Consider the following 26936-nt stretch of genomic DNA (forward strand, 5'->3'; position numbering starts at 1 on the left):
AGATAGATAGATAGATAGATAGATAGATAGATAGATAGATAGATAGACAGACAGACAGACAGACAGACAGATAGACAGACAGCAAGACAGAGAGACAGGGAGAAAGAGCAAGATAGACAGAGACAAGGGGGAATCATCAGTATAGAGGCAGTAAAGGAATCTATAGGACTTGAATGCTGAGTATAGTGCCAGGAAAGCCTGAGTTCAAATCCCATTTCAGACATTTAATAACTGTGTGACCTGAGGCAAATGGCTTAACTTCTCTGTACCTCAGTTTCCTTACCTGTGAATGAAGAAACTGAACCTGATGGCCCCTATGATCACTTCTGGTTCTAAATCTATGATCCAGTGATCCATGGTAAGTAATGAAATCACAGAGTAAGAGAGTATAGAGAGAAAAGAGAATAATGCCTAGGAGGTAGTGTCGGGGAACAGTTAGTGGGCAGTTAGTAGGCAAGCTGTTGATGAGGATGTAGGAAAAGTAATGTTCAGAAAGATAGGAGAACTAAGAGAGCAGAGTGATGAAAACCCAGATAGGAGAGAGTTATCTAGGAGAAAAAGCAGGTCAACAGTATTATTGACTACAGTCAATAAAAATGACTAAGAAAAGCCCATCAGATTTGGCAAATATGAAACTAGAAACTTTGGAAGGAAAAATTTTAGTTCAATGCTGAAGTTGGAAGGCAGATTACAAAGGGTGTCAAGAGAGAGGACAGAAAGTGAGTGTAGATGAATTTTTTCTCAGCAGTTTTGCTCAGAAGGGGAGAAGAAATATAAGACGTTATCTAGCTGGAGTAGTCGGATCTAGATAGGCTTTTTTATTGTTTATTGTTTCTTTTTTTAAGGATGAAGTCAATTTGGATATGTTTGTGTTTGTATACAGCAGAGAAGGACAGTAGATGAGGAGAACATGAAGATTAACTACTGGGAAAGCATTATAGAGGGGACAATCTGCTGGAGATGATGGGAGAGGACCGAATCAAGAATCCATGTAGAGGCAGTGGCCTTCACAAGCACAAGGGCCACCTGTTCAGCAAAGACTAGAGTGATGTCAGATAAAGAGGAGGGAAAAGCAAGAAGTCTACATGGATTTTTAGCAAAGGATGAAATACTAAGCTGAGAAGATGGAGGGATCTGGGGGATGGGAAGGTAGAGGACAGGAAAAAACCAAACCCCTTTATCAACCATGTTTAAAAAAAGCCTTCATTTGTTCTTTGACTCCACCATCCCACTATTAGGTAGCATGTTTTACCATGAGTCAGTCCTCTGAAATCATGGTTGGTCATTGTGATGATCAGAGGTAATTGTATGTCTTTATGGTTTCTCTATTTTAAAAGATTTTAGTACCATTCTAATTGAGTTTTATCTGTAAACTTAATATAGTAGTCACTTGGGAGTCCTATGAAATGCAGCAGTTATACTGCATAATACTTATGGGAAGTGGAGTGAGAGTCAATGGGTAGATTAGCATCACAATAGACAATCACTCTGCCAAATCCTGCCCTTCATCAAATAATGGAAATCTTCCAAATGTCAAGGAAAGGCCTGTTTTTCCTAGAATTCTGCTGGTATAATGACAATCTATTAGGTTCTGTCTGCCAGAAACTGATGCTTTCATCTGTTCAGATGCCTTCTGCCTCAACCAGGTAGTCCCAACTCCTCAATTATGTTAAACTGGCCACACAGGGAACCATTTCATAAAAATCTGAAGCCTGAGGCAGAAAAGCTACCTTAGTCTTTTCCTGGTCACTTGCATTTGTTCTTGTGTGCTGCTTTGATCTCCCTGCCTGGCCATTGCAATTTCTGTATATTTCTTGGTTTGTGACCATCCACCTGGACTTCTGACCTCCTACCTTCCCTTGCCCTTAGGCACATGCATCATTCTGGTTCCAGTCTGTCTCCAAAGGTACTAAACCACTGTTTACCTTTATCTCAACTGACCTACTTGATTCTGTTTCTTGAGACCCACCAGATTCCTCGAGTCTTTCATTTGATCTCATGATTTCCAATCATCGCTCCACACTTATAATTCGTTGCTGCTTTTACACCAGTGTAACATTAATACTAAAGGGGTTTTAAGAAGCTCCAGTTTATAATTCCTCTAGCTATCTTTCAGTATCTGGGCAAAATGGGGTAAAACAACTGGGGTGGCTTTGCTCAAATAATTGAGAGTCCAGCAACATTCTTCAAGTCCTCCATAGGGCTTAAAAGTAATTACTCAAGATAATTTATTTTTTTTTATTTAAATTGTGACAGGTAAGGATATTGAGTTATGGACACCAATTTTTTTTAGGGAATGGACTTTTTAGAAATTCATAAGGATGGATTCCTTTAGTCATTCCCAAACCACTACCGTATTAGCAGAACCCATCCTATGCTGAATGTAGTTTTTAGAATGGCTTTTAAATGTAAAATCCTAGGGTTTTTCCCAATGTATTGTATAAAGGCCAACGTTGCTGTCACTTTCCCTGCCCCCAAGACTATAGACTCACGATTTACAAAGCTGCATATTTTAAAAAATGATTGTTTTTCATAACTGGTATGAGCTACAAACTGAATTCCAAACAGTTTACACTCTATCATAAGTGTTTATTTAAGGTTCACATATTACTGAGCATTAGCTCAATTTTTAAGAAAGTTCCATCTTTTTCAATTCTCCAAAATCCCTCCAGATGGCATTAAAAGGCTTCTCCTTTTAGCTTTTGCTGCAATGCCATTTTAAAAAGATGGCCATTATTTGAACTATTTCAGACCAAAGTACACAATTAACCACTCACACACATCATAAAATCAGAAAGCAGGGCAACATTATTATTTAGGTTTAAAATATGCATATGTATATTTATACATATAAATGATGAAGATATATGAAGTTTATACTATTTGTATGCAAAACAATCTAATAAATTAAACTCTATCTTTCATGAAATTTATACAAATCTAGAAAACTCATTTCTTAGTTTATACTAAAGGATATTTTCCTGGAATTTCAGAAATAAAGGTTTTCTCCAAAGAAAACTCCTCAGTAATGCTTTGTCTCAGATGGACTTCTTTTTGTGTGTGATGACTTGTGGACACGAAACAAACTGATTTCTTGTCATGCTCACATAAAACAGTTCTTTAAATTTAAAACAATATGAGGCGTAGGTCACATATTATGGGCATTACATTCTCAAACCCACAAATCTTCCCTATCAGGAGGAAACATTCCTCATTCCTCCAGTGGGATTAAAAAATGACTTTTCAGAGACAACTCTTACTGATTCATGTAAGTCTAAGGTGAATTCATTTTTTAACCCTGAGATTTTTTTTTTTAATTCCAAGTTCATCAGCTTATTGGAAAAAAAATACCAGTAAAAGAGATATCCTTAGAACCTTTGTAGGATGAGAGAAAAAAATGGCAAAAGATGGAGTGTGAAACACAAGTCTTTTATAAGTGGGTCTTCCCCTAGTTTATTTCATGGTGGTTTTTATTAACTCAAAATCACTAACAAAATCTTGAGAGAGCAGACATAACTATAATTGGATTTCAAGCAATTCAGAGGTAGGTGAAGTTACACACTGCAGTCTTCTAAAATTACATCACAGACATGTAGAATATGGTATCTTTCAGTGAATGTGACAAATTTACACAATTATGAAGACAGTCTTTATGTTAGGATAGGCTAATTCTACAGAGTTAACATTTCAAATGCCTTGTCCAGCCTCCCACACACACACGCGCGCGCACACACACGCACTCTCTCTGTCTGTCTTTCTCTCATACACACTCACTCACATCCACACCCCCCCCCCCAATCCCATTATATTTGCATGGTTCAGTAGAGGACCATTCCTCTATCTCAAGATCATTTGTGCTAATGATGCCAATGAACTGCATACGCATTTGCACTTAAAAAAAAAACCATTTTAAAGAAGGACATCACCACGAGAGAGAACCACAAGCTTCTTTCTGTTTTTTTTTAAGTAGTCCTACTATTCTGAATCACAAAGCAGATTAAAGATTAAAGATTAAAACATGAAATCAACTTACGAAGTATTTGATGTACCATTGTCCGGACTCTTTGGCTCAGCATCACCTTTCTCTTAAGAAAAGAAGCAGGGGAAAAATACAAAGAATACATGAGTATAACAGTCTTCAAGATTTGAGAGAGATAAAATACATTCTTATGCTCATATTAACAATATTACAAAATGTGCAGCAGGAGGCTTTTTAAACATCCTTTACAGTCGGAGAGCCGGATTTGCAAAATAATTCCTTCTACGCTATCCAACTGCCCAAGCAGTGATTTATAAGTAGGTACTAAAGTACTATTTACAAACAACTATGGGGCTCAATGCAGGAGACAGTGCCAAAGTATTCTTATCTTACAGACAGAATCTTTCACTTCATTTTGTTGTAAATCTAAAGAACCAAATTCTGTTAGTATTCAACCACCAAGGCACTTTTGCTTTGATTCCATTTGTAAATACAACCTCAACTGAGTCAGGCTGGATCAATACCTAGCCCAGAGAAGTGAAGGGAACACTGAGGTCTTGCCATACCTCTCCCATGTCACAAGTTCCCATCCAGAGCTCTGTCAAAATGTTTTTGGGAGTCCTACGTAACTGGAGAATGAGCTGGAAACCAGAAAGCCTTCCTGGCCATCTGAGAGGCTCATTAGAGAAATGTTTCTGTGGTCTGTAGTCATTAAAGGTTTGGCTTGGTCTGGTTTATGGAAGTGGAGGGTTTTAACCTTGGGGCCTGTGTGTAGTCCACTTCGGGTAATTTAAAGACAAATTCCTCTTGTGATAGACATGATAGAATTTTTAGCTACTTAACTCCAAATGTTTACTGTACATTCCTGAAAACTTGCTACACAGTTTCTCCCTAAGAGATCACTTGAGAGGTGGGTATCATGATTTTATGTACCCTCCTGGGCTGTCTCCTAGGCACACTTGTTCAAGGTTGCCAACTGCTCTGAGATATTAGGTGAAAAACCTCTATGTACCCCTTTGTTGTCAATGAATAAATCAGGCTTTTGGTTTAGCTATGTCTATATATCTGTGGTAAAATGAGAATACCTAATATTATAATTTGAGAAAAGTTTGTTGTATACAACTTAATTCCAAGGAATTAAAAGAACATTTCCTAAGTTCTACCATAACGTGCACTGAACACATAATGAAGTTTACAATTATGTCAAAACGATTATTAACTGGATGCCAAGCCAAGCAGAACTATCTATTAAATGGAGATTTTTTTGGTAACACTCAACTTCCATAAGAAAGAGGCAAATTAAACAAGCTATTATCAGAATTTGTTAAAACCAAACCAAACCAAAATATTCAGCCCAAATTTCAGGGTATGTGCTGAGCTCAGCATACATTCAGCTTGATCTCTATCACCTTCTATGGTTGCATCTGTAGAACTGAACAGTGAAAATTGATATTTATAGTGATGACCAAGCAGCAATAAAATGAACTAATACAATTAGAAAGGGCTGAAGCAAAAAGGGTTTCCAATGAGATGCAGATAGAGCAGAATTCTCAATTAAACAGAATACCTTATATTCCGTGAGTATTTGGGTCTGTCTAAAATTGGTTTTTTTTTTTTTGCATTATTACCCTCACTTCATGGATGGGAGAACTATGGGACACAGGTAATTCTGCTTAATTTTTGCTCAAAGCTTTATAATGAACCATCAGAGAAGGTGGCTCTGGAACTTTATTCTTCTGATACCAAGCACTTTGTTACATTCCAAGGGCTAGGTGTTCCCAGCTCTCCCCCCCCCACCCCGTGTGTGTGTGTGTGTGTGTGTGTGTGTGTGTGTATGTGTGTGTGTGTATGTGTCTAGAAGCTACCTATTTCCTAAAGCCTTCAGGTTAAGTTGTGGGGTACAAAGCAGAGAAAGAAGTTGACACACAAGAGGAGGTGGGGTGTGGTGGACAAGGGAGGCCATTCTGATAACTGCATTCTACTTATTACTAGCAAGCCTGAAAATTCATAGGAAAAACGTGTGGCAGAGAGGGAGTATAATGGTAGCAAATGTCTTGAAAATCTATCACTTAAGGTTTAAGATTTACCGGTAGGTCTTAATCTATTGTTTGAAGGGGAGGGGGGGAAGTCCTGTTCCATACCATTCCAAATATATTGTCATTTCCCAACCTTTATCAGCTGCCTTCCAAGAATGGAAGCAACCTCAGGAGGGACTGATTAGGTAAGCAGTTTCCATTGAACATGTGTGGTGCTGGCAGTGCCCTAAGCAATGCAGTGATAGAAGCAAAACTATACAAAGGGACCAGAGCTGGATACATACTGCTGTTTTTCCTTCCTAGGAGAAAGGTTTCTAAGCAAAGCAAAAGATTTCCCCTATTCTCCTCTCCCTGAGCGATGCAGCCATATTGTTTTCTGGCCACAGTGAGCTTTCTTGTTTTTCTCACTCTGTCACTCTTCATCTATAGTACTGTAGTGGCCAATTTAAAGATCAAGAGAAGGGATGTTCATTGTTCCCTATCACTTAAACATGCAGGTTGTGTACAGACTTGCCACAGGCTCAGATTCAGCAAATACACATTCTCCCTTTCTAGGGCCTTAATTTAGGTGTGTTGTCTTCTTCAGTGGGCTCACACACTTTTACACTATTGTCAACATTAGTCATCAGTGGCCCGAATTCTAAAGCTTCATTGTGGTTACTGGATTTGACAACTAAATAATGGGATAAAATATTTGAGTACATTTTCTATACTACCCCAAGCTGTTAGGAAGTTAAAATTCAGTGATGGAGGTAATCCATAGAGCTATCTGGTGAGTTTAGAACTTAGTCCTACAAAACTTTGCCATTCCCTTTCTTTCTCCGGTAGCTGGAAAAAAAATATTGTTATAACAAGCATAATTTCTAAATCTACCTCAGAAACCAGTTTTCTTTACCTGATCTGTGTCTACAAAATGCTCCTTCCTCTCTTAATACTCTACGACCCCCCCCCCCAAAAAAAAAAGAACACCAGGAAATTCCATCATAGGATTATAGATTGCAGGATCATAGATTTCGAGCTGGCAATTTCCTTAGAGGTCACTGAGTCCAGCGCTCTCATTTTATACATGGAGACAGCTGAGGCCCAGAGGGATTAGCTGACTTGCCCAAAGTCACAAAATTAGTAAAAGTAGTGAACTCAGACTTCAGATCCAGAGTTTTGTTTTGTTTTGTTTTTACTATAGAAGACTGGTCATGAAAGAAAAAAAACCAGGCCAAGCCAGTTGTTTGAATTTCCCTGGTGAGCACATGTGAGAAGTTCTAGAGCTTGTCACCCAGCAGAAGCAGTAGCAGCAGTAACAAATTAGTAAATTTGTTTTTGAGCTCACACTTTGATGGGAAGTTTTGCGACTTTAGGGAGGACTTGCAGAGGTCCAGTTAATTAACTCCAGGTCAGGGAAAACAAACCAGCCCCAGGCATGCTGCTATGGTTGTGACTCCCAGCAACCCCAACCCCTGCACATGCTCTGGGCAGGTATTGTAACCGCTTTAAGTAAAGCCTAGCTGATCTGAAGTATAACTTTGTCTCAGAGCAGCATCTTCCTCCCTCCTCCCCACCCTGCCCCCTTCAATTTCCGGAAGCTGGTTAATTTCTTCCCCTCTTTATGGTTGTCAATAAGTATACCTCACACACAAACAATTAAAGGCACCCCCAAACAAGCAGGCCTGGGAATGGAAGGCAGCATCCTACCTCTCAAAACACCTTGTGTCAGAAAAGCAGAAGCAGTAACAAAAGCTAATACAATGTTTCTGTTGCTCTGATAAATACACTTTACCTCCAGCAATAATGCTGCTAAGGAACCCACAGGTGGAGGGATCCCTGATCTGATTACACTTGGGATCTGGGGTCTGAGAGGCTGCTCGGTTTCAGTCAAATCAGGGACAAGCTGCAACTGATTATCAATTCTCTTAGCAGAGCTCACTGTTGTGGCAACAGAGACAACAGAACAAGGCTTTGGCAGAGGGGAGGGATGCAACCAAGCCAGATAAAACATTTGTGAAAACCGGAGAGTGAGGGCCTTCAATACTGAGAATGAACGACCTTTTCTAGGGAAATTGAGTGCAGGATGATGGACAGAGATGAAGGCTGTTCACATCCTTTAAGGGAGCTTAGAAAGCAAAATATTCCTCATGAAAAAAAATATTCCTCAAAAATCATTCCTATAAATGATGCAATTTTTGGAGTTAATTTCACATGCTTAAAAAGTGTGAGCTTTTAAGGATCAAGTATGCTTTATCAATCTTCAAATTGGTGGAGTTGGGGAGGGGGATGTTGTGGAGTGGAGTGGTAGAAAATACGTGCTACCTGGAGTCCGGAGGACCTGAGTTCAAATCCTGCCTCAGACACTTGACGTACTAGCCATGTGACTTTGGGCAAGTCACTTAACCCCAACTTCCCTCTAAAAAAAGCAAAAAAGAAAATACCTGCTAGAGTTTTCTGAGTTGGGAATTTTCAATCTGGGAAATGGACTCTCTCTTTCAAAAGCTGCCAAGCTGGACTGACTATTTCTTAGCAGACCTGGCCACGTGACTGGACACAGTGTGGTCATAGGATTGACAACAAACACTGTCACTGAATCTATTTTTGGTAACTTGTGTGCCCATTGGTGTGGCCTGTTCGGTTTTATACATTTATATCCCACTACAATGAGGAATGGTTAAAAACAAATTGGACAAAATCGGGATCAAATATTTTCCCGACTCATACCTCCATCTCTGTATCTCCAAGACTGATTTTACCTATGGTAGGTACTCTATCCATATTTGCCACTTCTGATGTCTAGGCCTTATCACTACTGAACTCAGTGTTACAGGATTAGGACATTGTGGGTAGGCCAAGCAAAGAGCTTCTCCCCTGGAAGTTATCTGAGATGGAGATGGCAACATAGAACAGCCTGATGGCTGCCCAGGGCCAACCAGTCTTGACTTCAGTCTGGCCACTGATCTCTGATGACTCTGCACAGCTCAAATCCAATTCATCTGCAAATCAAGTCCTCACTCTTGTGATTTCATTGGACCTCTTTGAGACTGAAGGATGAACAATAATGGCGGACCATTTTGATGCAGTAATGTTAATCTAGTTCAAATACTTTACTAAATTCTATTTTTTTGGCACTGCTAGAGGACCTGGCATTTATTATCATTATTACACATAATACACCAGGGTTGGTTGAAAGGGCTCCAAGATAGGTTGACTGTTTACTGAATTCTAGTGAACAGGATAGGAAACAAAGTTTTAATATTTTATGTAATGATTTCTTTATATAGAGATTCACTGTCCATTTTAATATTTAAATTCCTTGCTTTGCCAAATAACAGGCCTTCCTTTTTCTTTTTTTAAAATTTTTATTAGCGTTTTGGAGGGGGGAAGGCAGGGCAGTTGGGGTTAAGTGACTTGCCCAAGGTTACACGGCTAGTGAGTGTTAAGTGTCTGAGGCTGGATTTGAACTTGGGTCCTCCTGACTCCAGGGCCAGGGCTCTATTCACTGGCCACTTAGCTGCCCCAGGCCTACCTTTTTCTTAAATTTTCACCTTGACTTATTATATCAAATTTAGTCTTATTATAAATAATTCATCACACTGACAATGTTCAGTTCTTCCTTAACATCTCTCAAATATTTCCCATTCCTTCTACTCACACAGTTCAGGCCTTCATCATCGCTCAGCCAGATTACTACAATACCCTCTTAATTAATGCCTCTATTCCCCTCCATCTCCAACCAATCAGCCACACAGCTGCAGAACTGCTATTCCTGATGGCCAGGGCTGAGCATGCTACTCTCCTGCCCAAGAAGCTTCAGTGTTTCTCCATTGCCTGTAGCGTAAAGTATAAACTCCCCTGTTTAGCATTTAAAGCCCTTCCCAGTCTGGTTCCAACCCATTTTGTCCAGGCTGTTCCCACATTACTGCCCCCTCACAAACTTTGTTATTATCGAACTTGCCTATTTGCTGTTTCTCATACACAACATTATTATCTGTTGCTTCTGCATCTTTGCACAAGCTGTACCTCATGCCTGGACTCAACTCTCTCTTCTGCTTCCCAGAAAGTTTTAGCTCCCTTGAAGACTCATATTAAGGGCCATCTCTTCTTACAAGAGCCTTTCCTGAGTCCCCCGTTGTTATTACTCTACTCAAAATGATTTCATATTTATTTTGTACACCATTTCTGTTCTCATCCATGAACATGTTGCATTTAGCACCTTTTTGCTTTGTTAAAATTGAGAATTCTAAAAATTTCATGTAGGTACCTTGTCATGTAGTTTCAATGTGATCTATTGAGAAAAACCAGACTTTTAGAAAATGATGCAATGAAATTGTTAGAACCATATGTATCTATGTAAAAACTGGTGACAAGAATACTGGACATTCTTTAAAAAATTTTTTTCTTTTTCTTTTTGGAGGGGGGAGGGCAGGGCAATTAGGGTTAAGTGACTTGCCCAAGGTCACATGCTAGTAAGTGTCAAGTAGCTGAGGTCACATTTGAATTCAGGTCCTCCTGATTCCAGGGCCAGTGCTCTATTCACTGTGCCACCTAGCCACCCTGGAGATTCTTTAAGTACTTTGTGATCTGCTTGCTTGGCTTGACTGAGTACATGCCACTGTAAATTCCAGGAGTTTTTAGTCTCTGCCTAAAACATCATGGAAACTTCAGTATCATATAAGGAATGTGGTCTTTCTTTGCCAATCTTACATCTGTAGCCAAAAGCATTAGTAGCATGAAATGTCACCAGAAAAAAAAAATTACATGCCTAAAGAATCAAGGTTTGTAATGTGCCATTTCTGCATAATGATTTAATCACATTATAGTATATCTGAAAGGCAGAGTGGAGCACCTGATAGTCAGCCAGAAAAACCCTGGCTGAATTTCTGCCCCTGACATATACTGGCTGTGTGACCCTGGGAAAGTCACAACTTCTAAGTACTCTAGACCCAGAGATATCAAATCCAGATACAAGTTGCCAGTGATTGGAGAAGGAACCAAATTCAAATGGAATTAGGAAACATTAGATAATAAAATATATAATATATAAATAAAAATATAATACAATGTAGATAATGTTAATTTGTGTTTTTTGAAGTCAATATGTGATAGGCAGCTAGATGACTTAGTGGATACAGTGCTGGGCCTGGAGACAGGAAGACCTGAGTTCAAATCCAGCCTTAGAAACTCACTAGCCATGTGACCCTGGGCAAGTCACTTAACTTCTGTTTGTCTTAATCCAATAAAGAAGGAAATGGCGAATCACTCCATTGTCTTTGCCAAGAAAACCCCCCAAAAGGGGTCATGAAGAGTGGAACATGCCTGAACAACAAGTCAATATGAAGCCAACAGGAATTATTTCTAGTCTAGTTTGATACAACAACACTAGCCAACTCTTTTAAGACTGTGTTGCTAAGGAATGCTGACTTGAATTTGTAGAGGAAGGTTTCCTCACTTCAGAATGAAATCACCAGTCCAGTTCCTAATCCATAGTGTGTGTGTGTGTGTGTGTGTGTGTGTGTGTGTGTGTGTATAAATGTCTTTCTTCTTTCCTCTTCTTAACAACTTCAAGATGAAGGCAATTAGAGGTTTTGTGCACTTATTGTTTTGTTAAATCCCTCTGTAGCATGAAATGTTTAGAATCAAATGGAGGGACTTCATGAACAAAACAACAGCAACTCCTTAGTAATTTCTGGTCATTGGTGTTCTATGCTTAGCTTTTGTAAGTGTTGAAGGATCTTATGAAAATAAACGTCTTTCCTTCTAGTTTCCTCTCTTCATTACTGAATTTATTATTTTCCCTCAGAATTCTAGTGCCTTTGGCCTTTTACTTCTTCCTTGGTACCCCGGCTCACAGTAAATCCCAGCTGATGGCAGGATAATTAAGTGACATTGCTGTATGCATTTTCACAGCATTATCTTCCCATACTGACCTTTCTCTAGCAAAATTCTGCACTGTGCATTAACAGCCTGCAGCATCCTAACACTCTCCCCCTGGATGTCTTCCCCCCACACCCAGTGGGTGAGCACTCAATTTCAAAGCCCCATCTTTCTGGCTCAGAGTGTTTTTCATCTTCAAACACAGCTTTGTAATTGGCAAGTGGTGCTCTCAGCTGGCCGACTGGTCATGAAGCTAACAAAATACAGCCTTTGTTGGTATGCTTTAATGACATGAACTGGGGAGGTCATGCATTTTTAATACACAGGACAACATTAATACCAATCAGGGGTGCCAGGAGAGAGAATTAAAACAGAGCTTCACAGAATGATTCCACCCTTTCTTTGACGACAAAGCCTAAATGTTTTGCTAGTCTCTAACTGCAATATGGCTCCTCCTCCACCCAATTGATGTCAGTCTATTTTTGGAAGACTGTATGGTATATGCCCAGCAAGGTGCTGCTTTTCTTTAAAGTAGCCTCTTGGGAGTTTTACGGCAATTTAGCTTGGGGCCCCTTGATTGGCTTTCTCTCCCCACCCACTTTCTTTTAATTTAGGAAACCAATTATTTACCCTTTAAAATTTGTTGTCTTCCCACATATACTAGGGATCAGCTTTCATGAAGCAAGCTGTGATTTCCAACTTTAGAGAAACAGCATTATGAAAAATAGCATTTTCTATACCCTAGCCTTACTTCCTCTGGACAAAGATAAAGGAGAATTTCAAGATTCAAGATTTCTAGATCTGATTCTCTACGCTGATACTCTACACAACACTGGCCACTAAATCTTGGGTTCAAGAACCAAGGCTCAGCAGCCAATGTTGTTTTCTCCAAGTTTTTCTCTGTCTTTCTAATTTTGTTTTCTTATCTACTTTATGGGTTTCTCCTTTGTTGTATATATAATCAGGAACTCTTCTATCCCCCAACAGGTCATGTTCCAGCTTCCCCACATGACTATCAAACTTCCCCATTTCTTCCACTTCCCCCAATACATCTGAATGAAAGACTGTCCTTACTTGGATTGTTGTGTCCAGTGGATACATGCTGAGAGTCCTAAAATGACAAAAAAGGGAAAAAATTAGGTTGTTGTAATTTCTTAAAAAGCAAAAGCAATTTGAACAAGAGATATATGATGCATCATTGGGAAGTTAATTATTTCTTGCAATCTACTCTAGTCCAGTTTTATATGAAAGTGCCCAGTATGCAGGTCCTCTAGAAAAACATTTTGTACTACTTCTTTCTGTGATGGATGGTCACTTTCTCCTTCCCAACATCCTTAATTTGCACCTTGCCTCCCTTCAGAAAGCAGACAAATGGTTCATGATATTATATAGAGAGAGCTGGAAGTCTCTCTCTGTATAGAGAGGCCATCTCATCTAACTCCCTCATTTTACAGTTAAGGAAACAAAGAATCACAGAGACCAAAAGACTTGTCCAGGGTCACACACAGTAGGCACCTGAAATGGGATTTTAATCTATGTCTTTTTAACTCCAAAACAGTGCACCATGCTACCTCCACCCCATTTCTGAAGGCGAGGCAGGAACGCTACCAATTCTGGTGCCTTCATATTTGAGATTCTGAATATCTTCTTCCATAAGATTTCTGATACACAGAAAAGGAATCTGCTTTTCCCTTATATCTGGAGACTGAATTTGCATTAAAAGTAAATTATACTTCTGATCTTGTTTGACTTGAGAATTCCCTTCTCTCCTGCTCATGAAGACATACACTTAATCTAACACATTGGGGAAAATGAGAATAGGAATAAGTAATGACAGGTATGAAAAAGACACTGAAAACAGAGCCAGCATTAAAAATATGGTAGATTCCCTATTTTAGCCTGGTTTTATAGAACAGGATTAATATCCCCTTTATAGGCTGTATTATTTGAAATTTTTACTACCCTTACTCTAAATTAGGGGGATGTGATTTGACTTATATTAGGTCCAAATGTGTGGGGGAGATGGGACCAAAATCTACATAAATGCACATTTTTAAGTCTGTGATACCAGAAGGTGGAAAATAAACCTTTTAGACTGCTTTGTTTTTACAACCATTATGGAATGACATACCTGGATATTTAATAAACAAACACTCCATGTAATGATGGGTAATGGGAGGTAGTGTGGCACAGTGGAAAGAATTGTTTTTGAGTCAAAGGATCTGGACTTGAAACTTAGTTCTGTTACTCACTACTTGTGTGACCGTTATTGAACATTACACTGAGCCTCAGTTTCCTCACCTACAAAATGAGGGGGTGGAATTGGATGGTTAAGGTGCCTTCCAGCTCTAAATCCTATGATACCATGACAATTGGTCCATAAGTAAACGAGAAACCATGGACTCTATCATGAGCCTGCAATTAAATGCTTACTAATGGTAACTCTATAAGGTAGAACATGAAAATTTAAAAACTCCTCCCCACCTCTCCCCCCGCCCCTATCTTAATGAAATTCTGGAATAGAAAACTGTGAGGAATAGGAAACACATTTCTGACAAAGAAAATATTGACGAGCAGAATATCCAGAAGTAAGTGTCCCAAGAGGATTAGTTTCCATCTTTTGCATCCTAAATAGTTCAGAGTTTTTGTATCTGAATATGAACTGTTTTAAGGTTCTGAATGTGAAAATCAAATTTGATATTATTTAAATACCCCTTTCACCTACTAGAGTTGCCCTCTGATGTTTCACTGGAGCATAGGGGTGATCTTGAGTATTCAAAGCCTGTGCTAGCCAAAAACAAGTGTGGCTAAGTTCTGTGGGGCTACAAAGACTTTGGGTCTGGCCCTGGTGGTGGGCCACATTACTATACTGAAAGTCAACAAACTAAGTCTGGAGAGGCTTGTCACCAGTTTGTCCATAGGGTGATAAACATTTTGATGAACACAGCTCTCAAAGACAGTCTACTACATCCCAGAGAAGCTGTGACATCCATTTACCCATTGAGAAAATACCTGCTGACCAAATCGCCAATCCCCAAAATGGGTGTTAATTGGCTCTTTAGAGAATCTCGTCCTTTTGCTGTGCAATGAATAAAAGCTGAATCAAAAATGGCAGAGATGACGATGTGAGACAAGTCTTTTAGTTTTTCTTTTCTTTCATGAAAATCCATCGTAATTGTTATTAAAACTGTGCAGGAGGCATTACAGGGAATTAACACTTTTGGTTCCATCTCAGTGGGGAGGCACCGAGGAAAGTATAGAGAAAGTGGCAGCAGAGACCTGAGATAAAATCCTGGCTCTGCAATGTTATTCTTATACCACCCCAGGCCTCAGTTTATCTCTAAATTGAAGGGTTTGGATTGGGGTATCTCTAAGCTCCCTTTGAGCTCAAAAATCCTGTGACCCTCCCATAGCCATCTCCAGTCACAGAAAGTGACCAATAGCTGTAAATTGTTAGAAGCCTAAAATGAGAACCAACACCCAATACCCGACCCAAGCAAAAGATAGCACATGCTGTGATAACCACATACTAAATAGCAAAACTTTACATGTATAAAACGTCAAATTTCCATGAAATGTCTGTGAAAGGAGAGAAATATTGTCAATCATTCAACAAGCATTTTTTAAAGCATCAATTACATTCTAAGTACTATGCTAAGTGTTAGGGTATCAAGCCAAACACCCCCCCCCCAATCTCGACTCCCTAGGCACTTCCATGTCATTATCATTTTTATTTGACATGAAGAGAAAATAGAGGGAAAGAATGCTTAGGTAAGTCGTAGCCAAAATCATTGAGAAAGTCTGAGGAAACAGATGAGGATCAAACCAAGAATCCTTGGCCAACATTGGCCATTCCATGTGACTATATGGCTATTTTCACCTGATGCATAATTTGCAGTACAGATTGAAAATCACAGTATTCCCTCTACTTCAGAAAAGATTTGAGGCTCAGGATAAGACATGTAAGGACAAAACAGAATACAGTTCATAGAAGGAGGGAAGGACTTGAGAATCTCAAGCAGCAGAGTTAAGGAGATGAAAAACAGATAATGGATTTGGTTCTAATTTTAATGACGACTAAGACAAAAAAGTATCTAGATTAGATTACCTACACGTAGTTTTCTGACAATGTAAAATATACAGATTTGTCTGCAGAGATACATTCTTTTCCCTGGTCCCTAGATACTCTGGTCACTAGATTTAAAGAATCATAGTTTTGATTCAAGATATAGCAATTATTTAAACAGATGGATCTCATATGGACTGTGTAAAAGGCCAGAAGGCATAACATTAAATCTTTTTCTTTTCCTTTTTGAAAGCATTTTTGTGAGGGATTGAGCTAATGTGGCCAAGGTTCTTTGTTTGCTGGTTTGTTATATTTGTTTTAATATTTTTACCATGTTTTTAGTTACACTCAATAACATCGTTATGAAATGTCCACTAGGAAAATAATTTTATAAGGGGAAGAATTAGAGAACAAGAGGAAGAGAAAAATATAAATTCAATCACATTTTAAAAGCTTCACAAGGGCATTCCCTTTGTGTTAGATTTCACCGTCATAACTCAATCATCCAGTGTATTACAAAGAACTTTGTATATTGCAGCAGGTGCTGTGCTAGACACTAGAAATACCATGAGAATAATGCCATTCCCTTCTGCCCAAGTCCAGCTTCAACAACTTACTCCAATATGGAGATGATCCTGGTTATTGAAGCCTATTCTAACTTGGGCAGATCTTATCAAAGATTCTGAGGATGGGCCTGATGACAGATTCTCCATGTTACCCAAAGACCAATCTAGATAGAGACAGGGAGTTTTATCATCAGAATTCTAGCTAACAGGTGATTTTTTTTTAACCATAAAACTTCCATAGTTATGAAAGGTTTGTGATTTGTGATAATGAAGGGAGTACTCAGGATAATGATGTTTATGTTATTAATGATGGTTATGATAATATCATTTATAATAACACCTTAATATTAAAAATGATTTTACATATATATATATATATATTTTACACACACATATTTGTGTCTAATGGTAGCCACATCTGGGGGGGGGGAAGAAAAAAAGAAAAAAGTCATTTACACAGTAACTTTCTAATACATTTAAAAGGAATAGCGAGTTGTACATAAAAGATGTGCAGTTTCATGTTCAATCATCTTTTTATTATACTATGTTATGGAAATGCCTGTTTTACTTAATAAATTAAAAATAAAAAACTTTTTAAAGGTTTGCAAAATGCTTTACATACAATATTTTATTTGATGAAATTTTGGACCTCAGGATCATAGATGTAGAGCTTGAAAGAATATAGGGGCTAGCTAGTCTAATCACTTCATTTTACAGATGAGAAAACTAAGATTCAAAGGTTAAATGGAAAGGAGTTTAAATGACTTACCTGAAGTCCCAAGCAGTTAATATGAGAGGTAGGATTTGAACCCAGGTCCTCTGACTTTAGTGTCAGAATTCTTTCCACTGTACCCTTTTGAGCTAAATACTGATGGGGTTTTTGAGAGTAAGAAGACTTGTGGGCTCCCAATTATTCAGCAAGAATACATGGATGATGTGCAGAAAAAATAACATTCTGAGTAGTCAACAAAACAATATATTATATGGTAAGATTTTAAAGGTCCTCTAAATCTACCTAATGAGCACTTAGCTTATTCAGACAGACCATACAGAAAGACCCCTAAGCCCATGATCAATATATTCTGACCTGTATGGCCAGTCCTTTTCTAGGATCTCTGGTCAACAACTCAGAGCATTCCCAAAGAAGATTTATGTAGGTTGACCTGGCTTTAGATATGACACTACCCATAAAACATACTCCTGGGACAGGTAGATTATACAATTCGGGGTTGTTCTGATCAATAATGATATGTCAACAGTCTGTAATTTGCTTTTTATAGTTATAACTAGTTATTGAATCAAGACCAAGCCTTTTCCCTTTTTCTATTTCCTCATCTAGGAATCAACTAGCGTGAAAGATTTACCCAGGCCAAGATCTTAATGGACAGTAAAAGAAATTCCAACTTTGGGTTAATGGGTGCACTCCTGCTCATTGAATTTGCTCAGACTCCTTTGTCTTAACAAGTGATATGGAAATTGATGTCTCTATTGACCAAGATTTGGGTGATCTAAGTGGACCCCAAGATTCTATTTTGATATGGCCCACCTCCCATCGTATTAACCAATCAGATTTGATTGCCACCCCTCAGGAATACCTACTCTTTGAAGGGCATGAGCCACGGCCATGAGGGTCTTTGGTTTAAGAGAGACAACCTAATGACTGTCCTTTTATTAATAACATGGCTTGAATTTATAAAGATCATCACTATTTATGATTACATGGGAGCTGATCAGTAGCCTGCAATTCATTCTTTTACTTATTCAACCCCTTATAGGCCCGAACACCTGTTAGAATTGCCCCTCCCCACTAATGTTCTAAAACTGATGACCAATGGCACATAAAGCAGGAGGTATTTCTCATGCCATATTCGTCATACTTTTGAGCAGGACTTGCAGATGCTGATCAAGAGCCAGAAAAAAACCCAACTACTTCTAGAAAAACTCTTGAGCATTTATGTCAAAAACTGGTTTCTGGAGCCAGAGGTCACTGATGGATGGCCACAGGCAAGAGAGTGAGTGAGCTACTAACAGCAGAGAATTTTTGTTGTTTTTTCATCGAATTTCTTTTTCTCTTGTAAACTTGCCTTCTTTGGAACCATCTGATGCCTCATCTTTCTTGTTGTTTACACTGGTTTATCTATGTGGAAAAAACCTGGCTCCCTCTGGACTCTGCAGTAAGGCAAGATAATCCTAAGTAGTCCTTCAAATTCTGGTAATGATCATTGCAGGAAGAAAAGAAAATCAGCAGGCATTCTACACACACACACACACACACACACACACACACACACGTACAGATATTCATACACACACTCACAGGCACACACACACACACACACACCTTTTTCCCCTTTCTTATCAGAACATTTTTAGCACCAAAAATAAATTGAATTGATTTTTAGCTAAAGTCAATTAAAATGTTCACTTACAGGTCATGCCATGGCAAATGGGGTTTTAGGCCAAATACGTATTTTTTGGAAGCATGTTAGACACCCTAAAAAGGGTGTGTTTAATAATACGCTTTCCAACCTTGAAGCACTTTTTTTTCCCCAAGTGTTCTCTTTCATTCTCTCTAATGCAGAAAGAGAAAGGCAACAGGGCTTTCATTTCAGTAATGATGCTTGAATTCCTCTGTGTAATGCTTTTTAAAAAATCAATTGGCAAAAATAATTTCAGACCGGGTGTGATTCCACCAGACTCGGCCCCTGTTGCTATGCGAGAACTGTGTGAGATGCTTGTGAAAATGACATTAGGTTTGGACACTGATTTTCCTGAGGAGAGAAATGAGTTCTACAATTTGCGTTCTTTATTTGCATTTCAAAACTTAGGAGGCTGTTCCAGAAATGAAGGAAAAAAAGGAAAAAAGAAAAGAACATTCTCTCCTCTCATGGTTCCAACACCTGATAATGGCAGCCCATTCAAAAGGGTCCTATCTTTTCTTTACCAAATCCAATTACTTTTGAGGTCTGAAGAATGAGGCAGGAAAGTCTGGTGGTGTCCTTCCAATGAATTTGAGAATCCAAATTAGCCCCACAGGGAACAGAAAATCCAAGTTCAGTAGCCACTGACTGTACCGTACGTTATGTCCCTCAACACACAGACATAATGGGGAAGTGCTTGGAACTACTTACCTGACGTATTTAGTAGCACCTGGCATGCAGAAAATGCACCATTAAATCGACTTTCCTCGAGACTTCACACAGCCCCCTTAATCTTAATGTACGTTTTATTTCATTGTTTATCTGCCCACATGCACACGACGCCCCTCTAATTTCTTCACTGATTCCAGCTCCCATATAGTTACAATAGTGATAGCCTTTGAAACTTTAATGGCCTAATTAATAAATTGCAAGTCTCAAGCTGTCAGGATACTAATTAGTTGAGGTACAGGTTAAAAGAAGTGCATTATGTGTGAAAATTAATGATGGTCATACTCTATTTGTAAGGGATGAATGAGCAGCACATTCTAGAGCTTTTTGGAAGGGAGGAGCCTTAGAGAAAATGGGAAGGGTTACTACACTTTGGTAATAAATACATTGAGTTTTCTCTCTGAGCGAGAGGAGAGAGAGGCAGGGAGAAACGACACCCCTGAAATCCCCTTAGCAGCCTGGGAGATGCCTTATTTAAAATGAAAGCCCTCTTGGTCTACACCAGCACCACGTGCAGGAATTCTGTACCAGTGGGATGCCAGATGTGGCTACAAGAGCATATGAAAAAGCCAAGCAACGAGGTGGGAGTCTGGGGGCACCGAGCGACGCTTCCTGTCACTATGTCTGCCTTTGCTCCTGTGTCACATGATGAACTAGGCAAACTCCACTAAATATACAAGTGACCACATTCTATTGTGTCTCCTCTGGAAGACTTCCCTCTCTGTCTCTATCACTTATCTTCAATCTCTTCTTGTCTACTGGCTGCTGACTTACTGTATTACTTACTTACATGCCTCCCCACTCCAAACAGCTTCAGCTGTTCCATCATTAGGGATTGCCCCATGTCTGTCCTTCCTTTTGTGACCAAATACCTCAAGAAGACTCTTTTCAGGAGGCATCCCCATTTTCTTTTCTCTCACTTTCTTCTTAACGCTTTACAATCTGGCTTCCAACTTCATCTTTCTTTCTTTCTTTTTTTTTTTTGGAGGACAATTGGGGTTAAGTGACTTGCCCAAGGTCACATGGCTAGTTTTTTTTTGTGTTAAGTTTCTGAGGTCGGATTTGAACTCAGGTCCTCCTGACTCTAGGGCCAGTGCTCTATTCACTGCACCATCTGGCCACCCCTCCAACTTCATCTTTCAATGAAAACTGCTCTCTCCAAAGTTACTAGGGCTCTCTTAATGGCCAAACCTAATGGCCTCTTCTCAACACCCATCCTTCTTGACCTCTCGTCAGCCTTTCATACTGTTGATCACACTTTTCTTCTTGATGATCACTTTTTCCCAGGTTTTCATTACATTTATATTCTTACTTCCTGGTTCTCCTCCAACCTGTCTGCCCATTCTCAAACTCCTTTGTGCTTTGTCTGTGTCACACTCTCTAAATGTAGGGCTCTGTCCTAGGACCCTTTCTCTTCTCCCTCTACTGGGTATCCGGAAAGTGTGGACTCATCTCATTAACTATGCATATTTTGAAAAAATGAAATGAATGAAATTTTCAACAATATTTAATTAGCATAAATTTTAGCCATGACAATTTCACATGGAATAAAAGCTTTCATTGGCTATTAGGGACTATTTTTCATATTAATGAGATTAATTAAATTAATTAATTAATGAGATTTCCTGTGTCTCCTATGTCTTCCTATGAAATCTCATTTATGCGATCATGAAGACAACTTATTAAACCAATGAGTGACTATTCCTGCTTTTGTCCCTAACAGCTGCCTCTCATTGCACGGGCTGTGCAAGGTGAACTGGAGTTTCCCATAGGGAATGAGGTTAATTTCACAGAGTCCAGTTTTAAAAGCTCACAGGAAATCTCAGCTCACTGAATGGGACACATTTTGGAAACCTCTCAACAACCTCGGGTGCTTCCTTCTACCTGATTATTTCCAAAATTGCTGACCCTTGTTTTGGTATCAGATTGTTCTTCCATCCCAGTTCTGATATTCCATTGACTAGTGAAGAGGGACTTCCCTCATTCAGTCCGTCTGTCTGTCCGTCTCTCTCATCTATCTATCATTTTTGCTATGGTCTTGGGCCCATGTTATCTGGTCCTGAAAGACCTCAGCCCATACTACAGGAGATTCTCAGCTTTTCCCATGTCTTAGGGTCCCTACTGGAAAAGGGCTAACGGTCCAGCAGGTTTTGATGTATCTTTCTGTATGAGATAGCTCCAGAATTTTAGGTCTTACATAAGATAAGGCCAGCAGCTGGGTAGCACAATGTATAGAGTATTAGACTTGGAGTCAGGAACACTTGAGTTCACATCCGGCTTCAGACTCATACTGTGTGACCCTGGTCAAGTCAGTTAACCTCAGTTTCCTTGCCTGTATAATAGCACCTAGCTCATAGGATTGTTGATTAGGGTTAAAGATCAAATGAGATGAGTAAAACGCTTTGCAAAATCTAAAATGCTACATAAGTGCTAACTTCTATTATTATATTGCCTATGTAGTAATATGGTGGTATCAGAAAAGTTCACTATGCACAAGTATGGGTGTGTGTGTGTGTGTGTGTGTGTGTGTGTGTGTGTGTGTGTGTGTAATGCCCCAGTCCTATATTCCATTCTATAACACACCTCCCTACCCTCCCACAACTATTAAGCTTATTTCCTAAGTCAACCTTGGCTCCTTAAGAGTCCAGGGAACCAAATGTTCACCCTGATTCACTAAACTCTAGGGATTGCTCTGTTGATTAGACACTTCGTCTATCTGCCAACATCCTAGCCAGTCCCTTGGGAAAGCAAGGGTGAAAGGCCAAGGTAGAAAGACAGTTTTAGATCTTCTGAGTGAATACCAATCAATCAATCGAACTTGAAAAAAACCTCATTAAGAAAGAGTAGTGTCAACGATACAGTTGAATCAAAATGTTCCATTGGTACAATTCAGTTAATATCCAAGCTGTATAATCCATTTTATTTGGCTCCGAAAGTTTCATTTGCCATAACACGGACATAGTCAGTTCTGCTGCATATAGGGCTATTATTATTATAACAGTGATAAAGTAAATTATTTACCTTTTTCTCTTTAATTGTTCTGGTTTATATTAGGTTTTGACAACTGATTAGATTATCTATGTTCATGGTTATAATAATGAGAAATAAGCAATAAGATATATATATATGTATATATATTAGTTATGGCTCTAGTTCATTCATGAAAAACTTTAAAATTGCATTTTGTGGATTTTTTCTGTACCTTTCCTTTGATAAAATGTAAATCTTTTTGAAAGTCGCAAAAATACCCTTAGCTGTTTTTTTCTCTCTCTCTTTCTGGAGGCAATTGGGGTTAAGTGACTTGCTCAGGGTCACACAGTTATTAAGTATCTGAGGCTAGATTTGAACTAAGGTCCTCCAGACTCTAGGTTCTGTACTCTATCCACTGGGTCACTTAGTTACCCCCCTCCACTGTTTTTTTTAAGGTACTAGTGAGGGGAGACTAGAGGGGATGGTGGAATCCCAAAGAAACAGATTCCTTCTTCCTTGGGCAGAGATGAAACCACCAAATAAAAGCCCTTATTAATGTCTTAAGTCAAACTTAGAGCAAAAAAAGTCTGAAAAATTCTAGCAAGATGCTAAAAGAAAGAAAAAAAATTAATTCCATATATCTCTTTTTATAATAATCCAAAGAAGGGAGCTGGTGTTGGGATCAGAAAGACCATATTTTAAGTCTTGAATCTGACAGGTGACTAGTTGTGTGACCTTGGTCAAGTCACTTAATGTCTCAGTACTCCTAGGCATATCTTTAATTAAAAATAACTGATGTGTATTGGTCAGGAAGTTTATACACACACACACACATCTCTCTCCTCTGTCTTTGTCTCTCTGTCTCTGTGTCTTTCTGTCTCTCTGTCTCTCTCTCTGTCTCTGTCTGTCTGTCTGTCTGTCTGTCTCTCTCCCTCTTCAGACCAGGCAATCCTAACCCCAAGCCTATCTCTTTGTCTATTATTTACTGGCTACTTCATACCTATAGCTATATCAACAATGATATCAGAACTTCTTTGGTTTTGGTTTGGATTATGCTCATATTTTAAAGGAGATATTTATAGAATTGATTTTTTTAGCTTTTAAAATCTTGTTTAATTACCTGTTACGTGTATGTATGTATATATCAATTTGTCTTTTCTCTGTCTCTCTCCCTCTCTGTTTCTTTGTCCTTGTCTCTGTCACCTTTCTCTGTGTGTCTCTCTCTCTTGTCTCTCTGTCTCTGTCTCTGATTTCTCTCTCTCTCACTCTCCTACACAACTAGCATATATCAGAGAAGAGAAAATGAAACCACCTTTTCTTAACTCCAAGACTTACTGTGCACACCTGCCTTTTTCAATTATGTGTATGTATTCACACACACACATGAAAACCCTAAAATTAGTGCAAAGTTCATGTAGGAAATAGAAACAAAGGAATCAGAAAACAAAAACGTGTTAAAATTTTCCTAGAAATGTGACTTTGCAAGCAATATTCAAGTAAACACATGTTAGGCAGCTGGTGGTACGGTAAACAGAGACCTGGTCTTTGAGTCAGGAAGACCTGAGTTCAAATGTGACCTCATAGACTAACTAGCTGTGTGACCCTGGGCAAGTGAGTTAAACTCTTTCAGCCTCAGTTTCCTCAGCTGTCAAATGGGGATAATAGCCCCTACACTGCAGGGTTGTTGTTAGGATCAAATAAGATAATAATTGTAAAGTATTTTGAAAACTTTAGAGTACTATATAAATGCCAGCTATTATTAACCATTATTTGAGATAAGTAATTAGTAATTGTTTGAATAACTATTAATTATGCTGTTAGATTTGCTAACAATTATAGTATGTGTGATATTTTACACAGTGCCAGCAAGTTCTGCATAATAAACAAGGCTTCAAGTTCAAGTTGACAATTTTGGTATGGATAAATGTCTATCTGTGATATTATTTAAGGACAGATACTTCTACCTATATAAAAACAGCAAAGATTAGTAGAGCATAAAAGATATCGCACTCCGTGATATCAAAACATATGACTTCTGAATTATGGAAAGTCTCACCTTATTTGGAAATGAAAACTTGCTGGGCTCTAATTTACCAGGTGTATGAATAGCAGAAAGGGGAGGAGGCCAGGAATGGGTCATCTCCTGAGAAGGTAAAAAAAATGCAATATTGTGACATGGAAATATTTAACAGCCAGCTTACAAAAGACTTATATGGACAGTTTTCATGTTGACTTGGGAAGAAAGGGATACTCTATTTCCTTTGCTTTCTTGGAAAAACAGAGTAACCTTCCAAATCTCATTTCTGTCATTACCCATCTCTTTGAATTCCCTAATCCACCTATGTGCTCCATTTCTCCTAATAAACAACAACAATGCCCAAGCTCGGACTAAAGCACATGCATGAAGACACTCTTATCTCTATTAGAACTGAAGTCCTTTCCTAGCGTCACCTGAATTGAGCCTATGGGAGAAGAAAGAATACAGTAGGGAAAGTTTTATGGACCGCAATACTGAGGTTCTCTAAGACTATATCCCAACAATGCATACATGTTAGGTCAAAGAATGCAAGGAACAGTTTGACTTGAGTTCATTAGTTTTGTTTTGTAAATATGCTGGAGTGATAGAGGAGATGTTTGCTTTTGTGATGAGATACTCACATTAAACCTCTCAGTTTATCAACATAAATGCTGTAGGCAAGACAATCTCACTTGGAGGTCAAATATAATTTCATTTTTATGTCATAGGACCAGAGTTTTAATACAACCCACAAGAATTTAGAATAGACTTCTGGCTTAGAGGTAAGCAAGAGAGTTTACTAATAAGACTGTGAATCGTACTGTGGGCCTTTCATTTCCAGATCTGAACATACACAATGGCTGATCCCTTCTAAGATAGAGACACCCTCTTTACTTAGCCAAAGAGATGTCCTTACCTCCATGCTCGGGGGAGATGAGAAGTGTGCTTTCAATTCAACAGTTTTATTAAGCATATGCTTTCTGCAAGACCGTGTGCTAGCTGACACAATTGTGTAAGACAAATATTTTACCATCAAGAAGTTTTTAGCTAGTGGGAGGTAAGAAGCATGTACAAGTAACCATAAAACAGGTTAAAGTATGGATAAGTAAACATCTAGGTCCTGAGGAGTATGAATAATGGATCCTTGAAGTGGCTGCATGTATCCAAATTCATACTATTTAAAGTTATAATTACATAAAAGACAGTCGTTTGGTACAGCCCAATGAAAATATGTAGTGTGAGTCTGAATGACATAAACACTTCAGGGGACTCCTTATTTGTACTGATTGGGACCAGAGCATTAGAGATTCAAGGTGAGGAAGAGTAGGGCCATCTTCATGGAGGAGATGTAGTGTCTGAGAGGGAACTGGAAGGAAGACAAGGGCTTGTACAGGAAGACATGTAAGCAGATTTCATGGCAATCCTTGGGGGACAGTGTGACAAAAGGCAGGAAGGGAAGACAAAATTCAATGGAAATGTTAAGTAGTCCAGAATAAGATGATGGTGAGTCATGTGACATAAGGTTAGAAAAACAGACTGGAAGTAGACTGCGGACAACCTTCAGTACCAGGTTAGGAAGGTTGGTTACTTTCTGTAATGTAATGTAAAGGAAAGGCAACTTCCCAAGGTTCAGAATACCAGCATAGCTGCTCTCCATTTTATTCAGTGACAAACCAAGAACAGAGAAGGTCAAAATATGACATCATTCAAAATACAGCATTTACTAAGGATGATTAAATAATCTCTAAGTACTACCCCACCCCAGGACCTTCCAATCATTCAATCAATTACAAAGTTCCTGGTCTAAATACTTCTCCACCCCTAGGCTATACCTTCATTTAATTCACCACAAAGCCCCTCTTCTCAAATGGAGATTAGTTTCCAAACATAAGTAAAGTACATTCACTTGTTCAACCATAGAACACAAAAAGGTCAAAAGTTCCCCACCCCTGGATCACAATTGAATCTACCCCAGAGTTACATCAAGTTTAAGCACAGCACTTAATACCCAAATGGAGGTCTTTTCTTCATCTTGACAAGAGGCAAGTTCTCAGCAATCTTAGTTCCTGGGGAGACAAGGCTTAGCAAGGCCATAAGATACATTGCCAGTCCCTTCATGAATTCATCCTCTGTCTGTAGAACAGTCCTAGAACCCCTGAAAACATTAGCAAAACCCTCTCCCAGGATTTCTGTAAACATACAACAAGAAAATCCTTCTTCAGGGCTTCTGAACCAACAGAAAGGTTCCCAGACCCCTGCAACAACAGCACTGTCCTTCACCAGTGGACAGTATT

The 26936-nt window shown here is 38.9% G+C and overlaps 1 protein-coding gene across 1 annotated transcript in view; it reads right to left on the bottom strand.

Moving 5' to 3' along the window:
* Window positions 1-26936, bottom strand: part of AFF3 (ALF transcription elongation factor 3) — a 689351-nt gene that overhangs the window by 230168 nt on the left and 432247 nt on the right. Inside the window, exons 5-7 of the mRNA XM_069073008.1 lie at window positions 24682-24768; window positions 12949-12985; window positions 4034-4085 (exon numbers count right to left, since the gene is read on the bottom strand). Coding sequence (XP_068929109.1) covers window positions 4034-4085; window positions 12949-12985; window positions 24682-24768 — 176 coding nt within the window. The remainder of the gene's footprint in view (window positions 1-4033; window positions 4086-12948; window positions 12986-24681; window positions 24769-26936) is intronic.

This window comes from Petaurus breviceps, unplaced genomic scaffold (assembly GCF_028583685.1).
Source record: "Petaurus breviceps papuanus isolate PSGF00001 unplaced genomic scaffold, PetGlider_PUasm1.0 90849, whole genome shotgun sequence".
NCBI lineage: Eukaryota > Metazoa > Chordata > Mammalia > Diprotodontia > Petauridae > Petaurus > Petaurus breviceps.